Here is a 14,570-nt window from a genome sequence, read left to right on the forward strand (position 1 = left end):
AAAGCTCGCGGGGTCGGGACTCGGGACGAGCCGGCGACCCCCAGCCGGGCCGGACTCGGTTTTCTGACGGGGACTATCTCCGGTCCCATCAGTCCCGCTCTGAACCGCTCAGCAGGTCCGCCGAGTACCTGACGGCGCACCTGGGCCCAGCAGCTCGCTGTGACGTCATCGGTGACGTCACAGCTCGGCGGCGGAGTCTGGACGACCGGGTTTTCCGGCGGCAGGGGAGAGCGAGGTCGCCCGGCGAGCGGTGACGTCGAGCGGGCGAGGGAGGAGGGCTGTCGGCCGGCCGGCTGGTCAGACCAGTCGAGCTCGGCGTGCGGGCAGGAGACGCTGTCGGAGACGGGGACAGGAGACGCTGCCGGAGACGGAGACAGAGACGGGACCTGACCAGGTGAGACGGCCGACCGGCCACCGACCGACTGCGGATACCCGCGCAGGTGTTGTGATTATTGTCGTCTGCTCATTCTGAGAAAATATGATGTTGCCGAAGCGTCATTATTCTTTTCCTCAGGTTAATAAATCTCTAAAAAGTTAATTGTTTTCAAAACGGGCTTCGCTGAGGAAAACTAAATATTCCTCAAACGCCGGATATTTCGCTAAAGTTCTAAAGTTCAAACGAATCTAGATGCTAAAGTCGCTGAAGTTCAAACGTAGGTATCAATAGATGCCATTAGTGGCTACATTAGCCTTTCATCTAATACGATAGCATGCTGCATGAATGAGTTGATTACACAAGTTTGGTTAGAGAAGAGTAGCATAGTTAGTTACCATGCTGTCCGAGAAGCCGTCACCTGGCAACCACGTTACGTATTCAGTCGAGCTTAGAGACGTGACGGTGTTACCTTTTTATCTGAATCGCATGGTTGAAATGACAATTTACATTATAAACTCAACACAATGTAATTTCTCTGAATGTCCACTTTGATACGGGTCTCTCTCTCTCTCTCTCTCTCTCTCTCTCTCTCTCTCTCTCTCTCTCTCTCTCTCTCTCTCTCTCTCTCTCTCTCTCTCTCTCTCTCTCCGTTTCTTTGTCTCTCGAAGTCGACTCTCATCCTTGTTGCTTAGTATGCCTGCCTCTATCTGTTCTTTTCCTTCTCTCTCCCTTCCCAAGCAACAGATGCAGTGCGCCGAATCACGGTTGTCAATGCAACTGCATGGTGATTGGAGACACCTTGACTTGTCTTGTATACCAATGAACAAGTGCACCAAAGTTGTCTACCTATCTGTGGTTGATTATTTATGAACAACAGGCGCCTTGGCTGCAGAGAATATGGATAACGCATATCATTTGTGTATGTGTGCATATGCAAAGGAGGATAATTTGAATCGAAACCAGTTCTATCGTTTGTGGGAATACGTCAAGGGCTTCGAGGCTGGAATGTAGTCCTGGGACCTACAATGAGAAGGTTCTTTTGTTTGACGGTTGAAAGTAATTGCGTTTTTGTACACTTTGGCCGTGATGACTCACCGAAATCGTTGACTTGTGCATTAATGTTTTTTTGTTTTACTCACAACATGCGTGACTTTGCCGTTTACAGGCTAGTGGATAGATTTAAATGCCTGTACATACAACGCAGTTCAGTCGTGTTGCTCAATGGTATTTTCACGACAATTGGACCATAACGAGTGGCAGATACCTACAATTTATAAACAGTGTGACACCATCGGACCGGGTTGACGGGCCTTGCAGACGTCACCAGAACTTAATCCTGCAGAGGTGGTGGCTTGTCTGTTCAATGTCAAATGCCTGCCGGCCGGGCCGCGACCTGGCTGTTTTTCCGGATGTTCTATGCAAGCGAGGAGATTTTCACATCATTCATACGCAGTGAATACCTTCGTGACTGGGCAATGGAGACAGAACCTAAACGCTGTTTCGTTTTTGCGTCTCATTCCAAGAACTTGTCATGCGCGATTATCATTCAAGCCTTGAGATAGTCGACCCAAGAACACGAGAAGAAAGGTTTTAAAAGCGCTGCGCATCTCAAACTCTGGACCTGCATTGGTCACAAAACATACCTATAGAACCGCTGTGACTTATATTTGTGAGGTGCCGCAATGTCTTCGGACGTGATGTTAAAATGTGTCTTTACAATTTGAAAAAACTCCCAGTGCCTTTATCAGTAATTTTGCCTTTATCTGCACAAGGAAAGGCTCCCTGTCCCTAATCTCAGTGGCACAGACAGTGCAAACTGCAAAACATGTCTCGCCAATCGCAATTACTCAACCTTTGCGTTTATGATGTCATGTGCAGGTGACAAGGCGGATTAACTAGTTAAGCTGTTCTCGATAGACTTGGCGCATTTCCCTGGAACATGACGTCATAATGCGGACGCTTTTCTTTGTTGTCTGGACAAGTCACAATGCAAACTGAAAGTGCTACTGACGCGAGAAGCAGTTAGCACTGCTGCGCAGTGAATGCTGCTGGAATAACCAACTCGTACCGTCTGTTTATATAGCTTATCGAAGCCGTAATGTCTATTAGTTTCTCTGATGTAGCGCTGACCTTCATAAGTAAATGAATGTAGTTATTGCCATATAGGTACACCATAGATAAACCTCGTAATGCAAGGTGTTCTCGACATTAGCCTAGTCATTGCTGCGAGGAAAATGCACCTGTTTCGCATTGTCTGACCGCAGCTGGCCGTACGGGGCTCGGTCTGGCGGTGATCCACCACCCTCCCTGAGTCCCGCGGAGCCTCCTGTCCGGCCGCACATGACCAGTCATTTGCAAACACAAACACAACCGCCGCGGGCGGGCAGGGCTGCCGGTGCAGGGCTAGACCGACGGGGATGGATCCGGCGCGCTGATTGGCTAGATTCGGCTGACGCGAGCGGTATCAGCGTTTCGAGAACATGGACTGCTGTCTGACGATGTGCACAGAGCAAACTGCTGCTAACGGAACGGCGACCCAGCCGGCTAAAAGTGGTGTAATTTAGAGGTATAAGCTGACCTCGGGCTTGCATCAACTGAATTGTATGTGCAATTTTTTATTGAACAAATCTGAAATCTCATTCGAACAAATGTCACCTAAACTTCATTAGTAGACAAACACCGAACACGCTCAATTTGAGCGAAAAATAGAAATAAACGTTTGTATCGCCTGCTACAGTACGTTCATACATGTCGTGAGCCAATGGCGTAACCCAAAACATTTCTGTGATTTCGTAGATAGCATAGCAGACACCTTTATGCAAGACGCATGGGAACTGATTAACCTATACTGAGAACCTGATGTTTCATATAAAAATGAGTAATGTTCCTGCAGCGTGGGACTTATGCGCAGTTTGGCAGAGCCAGGAATACGATTCGTAGCTCTGTAAAGCAACCCCGTCGGGCACGGTGTCAGCATAACTGCCGCATGACAACATTGCCAAATGCCGCAGCTACTGCCCGCTCGCAACTTTCATGATTATAGGTTCATTATTTTATATATGATATGCTGAATGTCGTAGATTGATGATTTAACCACGCACTGAACTGCTGGGACTTCATAGAACCCTGATGAACGAGAACTATGAATAAGAGAAAATTATGCTGTTCACTCGGAAGGATATAGGTTTACCGAAGCGATGTTTAGCTGTAGGCCTCCACATCCGTGATGTTTATTCTTTGTCGGTCAGACAAGGTCAACTGGGTATTACCCTAAAGCCGTAGACCTTCACCTACCGTAAGGTGGGGCTATTTGAGACAGTGGGGCTATTTGAGACAGTATTTAGAATTGTTATAAAATAAAAACCGTTTGAAATTTATGCTTAATTTTTGTTCAGGCGATTTACCGCTCGATTCCACACTTTCCTGAGCAAAAATATCACATAAAATTCAAACGCTCCTCATTTTATAGCCATTTTAAAAACTGTCTCAAATAGCCCCACTGTCTCAAATAGCCCCACTTTACGGTACCCCTAACTATTCAGTATCCACCCAGTCCCTGGTAGATGATATGCCCTTATATTGCTGTGTCAATGTCAATGTGATAATCTCTGCAAAGTCAGGGTCCTAGCTTTCCTATAATCAGATAGTTTTGGTGGATTAAAACGACAAAGCCTGATTTATGTCATGGCGTCGTCAAACCAAAACGTAACGAGCAATCCAATCGTAGAACGTCTGTTACTAGTTAGGTGCTAACGAATGATCAGATGATATTTCCAGGACCAGTAGTGCCAAAAATAGTCACTGCTGATCGCAGCTCCGCCTGCATCGCTCCTTCGTGCTTTAGCAACAACTAGATCCCTGGCGACCGGACAAAATTGCATAGAAGAGACATTGACGTTTGGCCATGCCGTCTTCTTTCTATAGCTATCCTTGTGTTGTTGTCTTTGCCGTGACATTTGAAAGTTCGACTTATCTCGCGACGAATAAAGTGACGTCGTTAACACGAGCGCTATTAGATCACCTGCAGTTTCCAATGGAGAAGTGGGCAGCAATGTATTGAACTCGCAGTCTTATTTTTTGACCGTATCGAATGATGCGGAAAACATTATAACACATTTTTTTGCAAATGCTGGGTTTGCTTAGGTGAAACCCATCCCCATCACTTCACGAGAACCTTTCGGTTGGTGCTTGTGCATTACTTTCGATGATATTAGCATTTTTCCTCTCGAAGAAGTCCTCATTCAGACTCGTTTTGCTAGTGTCTCTGCAGGTAGATTGTCCGCGATCGGTCGGGCCGCGGCAGTCGGCCCTGGCTCAAGGACATGCCATCTAAGCTGGCGGATATGTGCAGCCAGCCGTGCTGGGGGAGGGGAGATTAGGGTTCACCGGACGGAAGATCGGACCCACTGGATTTGGGGAGGGGAGGGGGACTGGGGAGGGATGTCCACCGGAACATCCCTGATTGACCGTGACGGACTGAGTCACGGATGGACTGTAATGATCACGGCCAGACCGTGACGTAACAACGGGCTGCCTCACGGGTATAGACTGCGTGATTATCACAGGCAGACTGCGTTTTTAAGAGACTAAAATTACTCCCCAGAAATATTCCCAGCCATTTCTACACCTGAGACGCAGACTGCATGTTCAACTACATGCATATTGCACATTTAGGCATATGTCGTTCACAGACGACTTTACTCTACGCGGTCAGATTGCTGAGGCATGTCGGCCTGCAGCAGTAGCTTGAATCGACTGCAGCAATGACATTCATCGACCGCGAACACAAACTCGGGAGCTTGCAGGCAAAACCATGCACTGGCCTTGGTACATACCCGTCTAATCAAGCATTCAAATTAAAACCAGGAACAATATGCCATGACTTATCTGCCAAGGTGAGCAGCTTCTTAGGTGAATTCAGCATTAGGAAGCAATGACATTCTTGGCAGTATTTTTAGAGCCATTCTCTTTGGTATATAGCTGCAGCTCAATCCAGCTTATCAAAGCCATCAAAATAAAGATAGCTGAGACGGAATAGAAACATTTAAGTGTGATTAGCCTAATGAAGGTTACGTTTGTGCTCTGTGCAGTTAACATTTGCGTACAAGGTCTTTAAAAGGGAAAATGAGTGGTTTTGATAGGCAAATACCTACAATAAATGAATAGAAGCTCGTGTAAATGAAATACCGGTAAACGTGAACTTTTTATCAGACATTTCCGGGAATGCTTGAATAGCGTACTGAACCATTGTAATGGAACACATTACACATCCGTGCATTGTGTGATGTGTTGTTTATACCTACACTTATGCATGAATCATTTGTCACATGTTGTTTTGTTGTATGTAGTTGCATGTTGTATCCGCCGCATATTAAGCAATAATTACATTCATGGGAGGTCTCTTCCACTCTTTTGTCCGTCCCATAGCTCAATTGGAAGTGCGTTGGACCTCCGGCTGGTTCATGAGAGCCCGGGTTCGAGTCGCTCCGGCGCTCAGCATACAAGTACCAATGTCCCCTGACGGGTCGGTATGCGATGGGTGAGAGCAGCTGCACACAGTTTATCAGTTGAATGGGGTCCATTATTTCCGGCTTTAATGAGTACGCTTGATTTTGGCATAACAATTCCCCCAAAACCCCATTGCCCAATCGCACGGTTGGGGTCGCGGCCTGCTCAACAAGCTCTGCTCAGCGTGGGCTCCAAGTCTGTAAAACCGTTCATTCAAACATGCAAACTAAACTAAAAAGCACTGACATTGTCATCAAGATTGTGCAGTGCTAAAATTAGAAGATACACCACCAAACAGGCAAACGCTGAACTACCACAGCATTATAGGTTATGTAGGTTATGTACATACAGATACATATGTTTCATTAGTTTCATCAGTCATTGTCCTGTGACAGTCGCGGAAATTCCGAAATGACTGTAATTATTATCGACTGCCAAACTTTAGTTGAAGGTATCCCGTCCGGTTTCCACCAAGCAGCACGAAGAACGAGAGCGGCTCAGAACGCGCCCAGTTTGTTTTGAACATTATACGACTCGCATGTTGCAAAACCGTGTCAAAACAGTGGCACAACCATAGGCACATACTTTCTATCACAGGCGACGAGTCGTGTTGGATTTGCGAAGTGTTTGCGACGGTCAGGTGCTACACTGTTGTGCTATAGCTGCAGTCTCCAGGTCTCGGATAATTATGTTCAGCCGTAGGTACACAAGAAAATTAGTATCTATAACATGCTGGCCACAGTCACGAACCCACTTCTTGTGATTCGTACTGTTTCCTTTCTAATGCTGCTTTCTTGTGCCCGTGTTGCAGTCTTTCAATGCCGGCCATCTTTGTCACGCGTTTCTAGGGTTAGTGTCTTGTGCTTTTGTTGCAGTTTCCATGTGTTGGTGTATGCCGGTGCAGTTTCTGTTTGCTGACTACTGTACGTTTATCTGTACTTCTGTCGAACTCTTCACTTGTCAGTTGTCACCGGTCAGGTGATACATTGCTGTGGCTTGCTGCAGTCTCCAAGTTTCGGCAGTCCTCATCTCCAAGTCCTCGCTGAATTATTTATATAGTGACGCCAGGTTCAGATCTATTGTTCGGTTCACCTACCCCATAACGAAATACAATTCACTGCGCCAATATTGCTGTTATCCCTGTTTTCTCTGTCACTGACGATCTTCTTCATTTCTATCACCAGCTGGGACCAGAGTGATCAACGTTCTTACATCGTGAGCTGACAGCTGGGAGAAGCTCAGAATGCAGATGGCTACAGCGGCCCTGTTACTGGCGGGCGTGGCGCTTGCCAACGGACAGGGTGCGTAATATGCGAACGACAGCGATAGCCGTTCTCTGACTTCATCTATGCATGCTTGCTTATACGACCTTGCACACCATGAATTAGTACGGTCCCAAGAAGCGCGCATCACTCGTCTGACTGCCTTGCATTGTTATCGTATAATCGGATTATCCCTGTTCACGTTCAGCTGGCTTGGTTCTAACGATAAAAGCGAAGTTACATGACGTTACTTAATTTATACCGGATTGCTGCATTTCCAATTTGCATGAATGGTATTTTATTTAGCTTTAATAGCTTTCTTCGGTATTGCCTGTCATTTAGGTATGCCTTTGTGAATACTGGAGAAACGTTTTTTAGCGTTGATTATCACGTTCTTATATCAAAAGGTAGTAACGCACGGCTGTTTAGCGTTTATTGCTAATGTAAATATCTATTCTCTTTCATCAGCGATCACATTCGGCGGGGAGTCGAGCGGACCGGCGTCCTGCCGCGACTACCTCGGCCGGCAGGGGCTGTGTGACGATGTGTTCCAGTGTCCGGCCTTCCTGGAGATCCTCCGGAGCCGGCCGACGTCGGCCGAGCTGAACCCGATCCGGAGGAGCGTCTGCGGCCAGCGCGGCAGGGTGGGTTGTCGAATACTGACCGATTAGAATGGACCACAAAGGCACATCCATTGTCGGCAGCATATAGGCATTGACATCAGTATAGCCAAAAGCCATTGTGACTTCAGGATAAGGAATATAATTTCATTTTCCTGCATATTTTATGCGTATGCATAATGCATAGCTGATCACATATCGAATTGCATGTTCATCAATCTTAGTTATCCAAAGTTCGCTAGAGAAGAATGACTGCCAATTGTCATGCTGGCTGCATCTCACAGACGCAAAACTAAATCCATTCACATACGGATTTAGCCTCTGAATCGTATCAGACGAGTCCCACCCACCACCCGCCTGACCACTGCCCCGCCCGTTTCGGCAGCAACCCCTGGTTTGCTGCGCCAAGGACACACCTACACCACCGACCCGTCCGACGCGACCTCCTACGAGCGGCCCGTTCACCGGCGACCCAGAGCGCCACCCGAACCGGGGTCTGCTGCCGGACCCGAGTCGCCTGGAGTGCGGCACATCCGACTTCACCATCAAGATCGTGGGCGGCGTGGTGGCCGACCTGGGCGAGTTCCCCTGGGTGGCCATGCTCGGATATGAGAGTAAGTGGTGGCAAAGGGAGTGTAGGGAGGGAGGGACGGTGACTCGCCCGCCCGCCTGACGTGGCGTTCCCGGTAGGGCAGCGGGCGGTTCTGGCCGCTTGGTAACGATCACGGGAAGTACGGGTGGAAAGTGGTCAATGGAGGCAGCAACACAAAGGGTATTTGGTGATGTCATTAGCCGTCAGCAGAATTTGGAGTAATTGTTTTTGAACTTCAAAGCATATTGTTTTTGTGTTGTGTTGTTTATTCCTTATAACCTGTGCAAAATGTCTTAATTTCTCATCCAAACTGTTGGAATCTGTAAAGTGCGTCTGTGTGCAAACGATGCCATCCAAAGACACGGTGCCTGTACCAGTATGTGTCTGCCTGCATCACTTGAACAGCCCAGCGTTAACCACAATCGTACGTAACAGCCCCCAATATCACCAATCTCGGCGTTTCCCTGCAGGGTCCGGAGCGGCTGAGGTGGACTTCAACTGCGGCGGCGCGCTCATCAACGAGCGCTACGTGCTGACGGCGGCCCACTGCGTCACCGGCCTCCCCACAGAGTTCCGACTGGCCAAACTGCGGCTTGGAGAGCACGACCTCACCACGGACCAGGACTGCGTGAGTACAGCGGGTGTGCGTTTGGGAGGGGAGTGAGTTAGATTGGTGAGTTGGGGGAGGAGAGTTTGAGGGTTGCGAGTTAAAAGGGGCGCGAGTAAAGGGGCGCAAGTTCAGAGTGCGGGGGCTTTGTGGTCGTCGACTCAGGCGATGCGAGCACTGAGCAGGCACCATGACTTGCACAATTCGAACGGTGAGGTGGTGCTACACGGTGAGGTGGTATGTGCTGCCGCATCGGGCGTTTCAGATTTATTTTCAGGCCACCGTGCTCTAAGTGCCGGTATTAAAGCGCTGGCTGTAACAAAAATTCCAGCTTATGATCTGTAAAAACAAAATACGGCAAACGACTGATGTTATTCAAAGCAGCCACTCAACATCCACCCGCGTCCTTCGGCAGATCAACGGCGAGTGCACGGGCCCGGTGCAGGACTTCACACCGGAGGAGGTGATCTCTCACAAGGACTACAACAGCCCCGAGAGGTTCTGGAACGACATCGCGCTCATCCGGCTCGACAGGCCCTACGACCAGGCGCTCGGCTGTGAGTTGTAGAACAGGGAAATTATGGGGTGCATGAGCATTGTGGGGAGGTTGAAGATGCTATGCTTACATATTTGTGTTTGTTATCTGTAGTGAGGTCTTGTAAATGTAATCGAAAAGAGGTCGGAACATTACAAGAATATTATAAATGTGACTGGATAACAAATGTTTCCATGAGTCTGCTTTAGTATTAGCCGAAAGACTGTGTAGGAGGGTATTTCATGTGCACATACCTAAATAAGATGAGATTCAACCATGAGCAAATAATATGCAAGCTCACCATAAAACCTACAAGCTCGGTCATACATTACGACTCTATCATGTTCATGTTTTATCGTGGTCTTCCGTGATACAACTTTCCTCGCAATCATGCCTCGCTCGTACCGTCACTGTTTGCTGACAAAGCGTGTCTCCATTTTCAGCGGCCATTCGGCCCATCTGCCTGCCGTTCGGAAGCTTCGGAAAGGACCCGCTCGATGACAAAAAGTTCGTGGTGGCTGGATTCGGACTGACGGAAGCATGTAAGTTGATGGTACTCGAGCCATTGAAACTTATTACACATCTTGGAATACGTTTTGAGGTAGATGTCATAATACGAAGCGGAATAAAGCACAACTGATTGGCGAATGCTAGGTGCAAATAGGGGAGAGTGGTGCAGGAGGCCCCCCCCTAAGCTCAGTTACTATTTTTAGACAACTGATAATATTTAAGCGCTAACGTGTGCATGCGCTGTGAGCATGCATCATTTTCCCATACATATTTGCATTCAAAATGAATCTAGGGGGTACACAAACCGTAAACTTTAACATTTTGGAAAAAGTTGCAAAAGGGCCTCTTACACTATGGGTATGGTAAGACGCCCCCCCCCCTCGGGCGTTTTAAAAGTCAAGTCGACTTGTAAAAGACGCTTTGCGAACACAGCTGCAAGGCCTTTTATTTCGAGAAGCTAAGCAAATACGGTGTTATCGAAACCAATAACACTTCCAAAGCGCTCGAACAATGCGAAAACTAGCACAACCAAACGCTGATGACCAACGAAAATTGTACCTATAACCTCTAAGAAAAGAAACAGAAAAAAAGAAACAAAAACAAACTCCTTGAAAAAAGAATGCCACGCCTGCCGCAGGTGCAGGCGTTTTAGCATCGGGGGCGTTTTTTTATCGGGGGGCGTTTTATCATCCTCGAAGGGAGGGCCTCTTAAAAAAATACAGTGTTTTAACGTCCACAATATTTATGGTTTATGAGACATTTGCAGCGCACCAGAACATGGTCTATTCTGAAGCTAACATGTGACAATTTCGATGAGAAAAGATTGCATTTGATAGCCATTGTTTTTTCAGATATATAAGGGTGATAAAGATGCATATATCTAGCAAGTAAAGGGGCAAAAACAGAAACAGGCTTACCAAAAGTCGCTGCGACGCACCTGATACCTCAGGTTTCGTGAGTTGTTGTTTCAAGAGGGCTTCTGCTTTACAAGAACATTAAAAAATAAATAACATTATTGGTTTGGTAAAAAAAGCGATGGGGCCTCTTACCGACCCTGGGCGTCTTACACGGATCTCCCCTAACCTTATCTGTACTTGCTTTCTTTTCTGTTAAGCCCTAACAAAAAAACTAGCTCAATGAGGAAAAATGTCTCATTACCTCGACAACTGATGCTGTTAACCTGAGCCGCAGACCTCTGACGGCCCCCCCCCTCCCCCCTTAGTCGGCGACTCCAGTAACGTCATGATGAAGGTCAACGTGCCTCTGTTCGACGCCAACAACTGCTCGCAAGTGTTCCGCCGCAACCAGGCCAAGATCGGGCCCACGCAGCTGTGCGCCGGCGGGGCGCGCGGCCAAGACTCGTGCTCGGGAGACTCTGGCGGCCCCCTGATGGCCACTACCCGGTTCGGGCCGCCCTACCACGCCGTCGGCGTCGTCTCGTTCGGTGTGACCCGCTGCGGCACGGCCAATGTGCCCGGAGTGTACACCCGTGTCTCAGAGTACCTCAACTGGATCATGGATAACATGCGGCCCTAGGAGGGCGTAAAAAGGGTAGAAGAAAGGAGGGAGGAAAGAGGACGGAGGGAGGGCGAGTAGAGAGAAGAGGGAGAGGGATGCAAGGGGTGTCGAGTGGTATGATTGTAACGGAGACATATTAGGAAGGTACGGCACGGTAATGTAAGGACAAAATGAAGAAGGAAGTTGAAGAGGTAAACGCTATGCCCGAGAGTGTGTGTGTTTGTTGACGATGTACGCCTGCTAGAGGAAAAAATGGAACGAAGGCAGAATACCTGCACTAGGGACAGCATAGTGAAGGGAGCCACCTTCCGCACTGTGAGAAATGAGATAAAGATAGAGGAGTGAAATAGCGGCAAAGCTCCCATACTGTGACACTGTCACCCTGTCCTGTGCGACCTCCACGTTATCAGAGAACTGTGTGCCTGTGCTGTCTGGGGAGGATACAACGCCGCACGCTGGACGATGTATCGGGCTGTGTAAATATCTGAGGAGAATCGAGCCGAGTCTACGTCTTATGGATTGCGATATTGTCCAGCCATATAGCCATCGATGGAAGCTACGTGTAGAGTTGAGTTTTCACTCTTCGAGCGTGAAGCCAGCAGGATCGAGAACTCAATAACGACCTCGATATTCAAGCGAGCCGGTTTTATAGCTGAATTTTTTACTATCACGCATGCCGATTTTTTTATTGGAGGTTGCTATGCAACACAGGTTAGGTCCGCGTTCACACAGCAGCATTGCCTAGAGCACTGCGCAGTGCTTCAGTCATTGTGTGCAAACGCGCACTTCTCTGCTGGTGCAGGTCTGTGGGCTGCTTCGGCTTGGTTCTACGAGTGCGTGCGTTCATAGAAATACATTGTAATACATCTTTTACATCCTACTGCTTTTGCTGATGTGAGGATGTCTTGCTGGGACTCCTGGTCGCCGGGAAGTTGCAGCGGGAAGGATGGGACATCGCACTCGGTAGTCTCATGATTTGGTGGCCGTGAGCTCAAGACGGGTGTGTGCACCCCGTGCAGGACGGAGACAAGTCAGCTGGTGCTCGGACGTTCGATATGTCTGAATTATGCATGAACCTATCGAGAAGTCTGCAGATCGAACGAAGCAGATTGTCGCAAGGGGCTATGTCTGAGTGTAATCTCAACAATGTCACTTTACTATCAACTTTCACTGACCTTGCGGATCGATAAAATAATCCTGCCAGTAAGATAAATTAAATTATAATTTCTATGAAGACTTACCAGTAAGAAAATTAAAGGATATTCGTTTTATGAACACAGGCAAACTTCCGTTCAAAAAAAAAAAAAAAAATGCCAAGCCTCAATGAGGTTTATATGTCATTTAAAATTAAGCATATCGAGCGACTTTACGAACGCTTTCATCCTGCCGGCAACTGCGTGGGCCGTCTATGAGTTACTTGAGAGAGAAACCACAATATTTTTTGTGACAAGTTCAACCTCCCTCTTCAATCACCGTCTTTGGTGAAGCTATTTTGCACTGTTCGTCCCAACTCCCGCTGCCCCACAGTCGACAGCATCCGTTATAGCGGTTATATTTGTAAACCAGACAGTATAGTTCCGTAAAGCCTCGCCTCAACAAACCTCGGTCGCAGCCAGCGGACCGAGGGGACCCCCCCCCTCAGAGAGGAATGCCACCTATCTCACCAGCGGGTTATGTACACTTTATACAGAGACGCCGTATAGACATGTGCAAACACTACTCTACAGCCTGCCAATCGAGCGCGCCGCAATAAATAGCTCATTAAAAACGCCTACCAGCTATACGGAAACAACGAAACTGCCCGCTGGCGGGCCTGGTCTTTTGTCCGTCCCGCTAGAAGGCAACAAAGTCCGCCAGCCAACACTCTGATTATCACTTGAATACATCAAAATAGGTAACCAAACGGGACGCGGCCGGCGACCGGTGCGGCCGCCCGAACCAAACGGTGCCACCGGGCCGGAGGAAACCGCCCGTCCCGAGCGACAGCCCCGCCCGACCCGCGGACGGGGCGGGCGAGACCGGGAAAGCGCCATCTCTATTGCGTGTCGACCCATCACAGATTCTGACCAACGCTGAACGGCGGAACGTTTCAGTGTATGAGTGGAAGTGTGTGTGTGTGTGTGTGTGTGTGTGCTACAAACTATGGTGTCATCTACCTAACGCTTACAAACGGGCTCAAAGCGCCTCAACGCGGCACCACAACACGAATGACGCGACAACACGCGATGCAGAAGCAACAAGTCACGCCGACTCGCGACGAATTCGCCTACAGTTTGTAACAAACAAGTCGTTATCTGCGATTTTGATGACCGTTTCTTCACCGCCGCCGCCATCTCGGCCCGGCTCTCGAGCTCGGGGTCCTGACAGCGCGCGCGGGCCCCCCGGCGGCTGCAGAATTCGATGTGCGATCCTGTTGATGACGGCGGTGGTGCTGGTCCACAGAAGAGACTGAGAGCGGCAGAGGCAGCCGTGCAGGACAGGGGAAAGATGCAGTCACTTGCTGAAGCGGAACAGAGGAGAGCGCCGGTCTGCAGTCAGGCTATATAGAGGGCAGGACCAGTGCACAGCGACGGCAAGCGGTGGCGACAGGATATCGAGACTTGCCAGGCCGAATCTATCGGCACTGCGTACTGCCAGGCCGGGGAGGGGTGAGACCGGGATACGGCACGGACAGAGGACAGACACAGGGAGCGGACAGCGGACACCGAGCAGCGCCGACCGCCCGGAGGGACAGAGCGGGGAGAGCGCGGATAGGGAGCACGGGAGGAGCCGCCTTACGCGTTCTTCAGCAGACTGTTGGCCCGGTCGTTGGCCAGCTTCAGACGGGCCTCGTTCGACTGGCTCTGTAACAGCGGCGGGGCGCGGGTCAGAGGCCGAGACACGGCGCCGGTGGTGACGGACGGGTGGTGACAGACGCGACACTCGCAGCGGCGTGAGCAGCGTACACAACACGGACAGATTTCCGAAAAACAGCAGCCGGCTCACGGGCAGCTCAGTGACAATATGAAACAGAGACTGAACATTGCTCGCCTTCAGAGACTG

General features: G+C 49.1%; 2 protein-coding genes across 5 annotated transcripts in view; one reads left to right on the plus strand and one right to left on the minus strand.

Moving 5' to 3' along the window:
* LOC122381388 (phenoloxidase-activating factor 3-like) lies at positions 1-12,408 on the plus strand. The gene is made up of 8 exons (XM_043365468.1): positions 1-394; positions 7,069-7,185; positions 7,615-7,790; positions 8,152-8,380; positions 8,829-8,986; positions 9,381-9,522; positions 9,944-10,042; positions 11,233-12,408. The coding sequence occupies exons 2-8, from the start codon at positions 7,128-7,130 to the stop codon at positions 11,544-11,546; spliced, it is 1,176 nt and encodes a 391-aa protein (XP_043221403.1). The 5' UTR covers positions 1-394; positions 7,069-7,127; the 3' UTR covers positions 11,547-12,408.
* A 656-nt stretch (positions 12,409-13,064) lies between these two features.
* LOC122381389 (synaptosomal-associated protein 25-like) overlaps positions 13,065-14,570 on the minus strand; it is a 36,138-nt gene continuing 34,632 nt past the window's right edge. For 2 of the 4 annotated variants that reach the window (XR_006256522.1, XM_043365470.1), the window contains 2 exons: positions 14,307-14,371; positions 13,065-14,028 (listed from right to left, as the gene is read on the minus strand). Coding sequence is in view for 2 of the 4 variants with exons in the window: in XM_043365470.1 (XP_043221405.1) it covers positions 14,022-14,028; positions 14,307-14,371 (72 nt within the window). In the remaining 2 variants the exon portion in view is untranslated. Of the gene's footprint in view, positions 14,372-14,570 lie in introns of all 4 variants that reach the window. The other 2 variants (XM_043365472.1, XM_043365471.1) reach the window with 1 other exon arrangement.

Source organism: Amphibalanus amphitrite, unplaced genomic scaffold (genome assembly GCF_019059575.1).
Source record: "Amphibalanus amphitrite isolate SeventyFive unplaced genomic scaffold, NRLGWU_Aamphi_draft 000119F_arrow, whole genome shotgun sequence".
NCBI lineage: Eukaryota > Metazoa > Arthropoda > Thecostraca > Balanomorpha > Balanidae > Amphibalanus > Amphibalanus amphitrite.

What these genes read in the sequence shown, in the direction of transcription:
- LOC122381388 (XM_043365468.1), top strand. Translation starts at nt 7,128, where the DNA reads ATGCAGATGGCTACAGCGGCCCTGTTACTGGCGGGCGTGGCGCTTGCC. An exon ending in GGCGCTTGCCAACGGACAGG is followed by an intron (nt 7,186 to 7,614) that starts GTGCGTAATATG and finishes CTCTTTCATCAG; the next exon opens with CGATCACATTCGGCGGGGAG. An exon ending in GGCCATGCTCGGATATGAGA is followed by an intron (nt 8,381 to 8,828) that starts GTAAGTGGTGGC and finishes GTTTCCCTGCAG; the next exon opens with GGTCCGGAGCGGCTGAGGTG.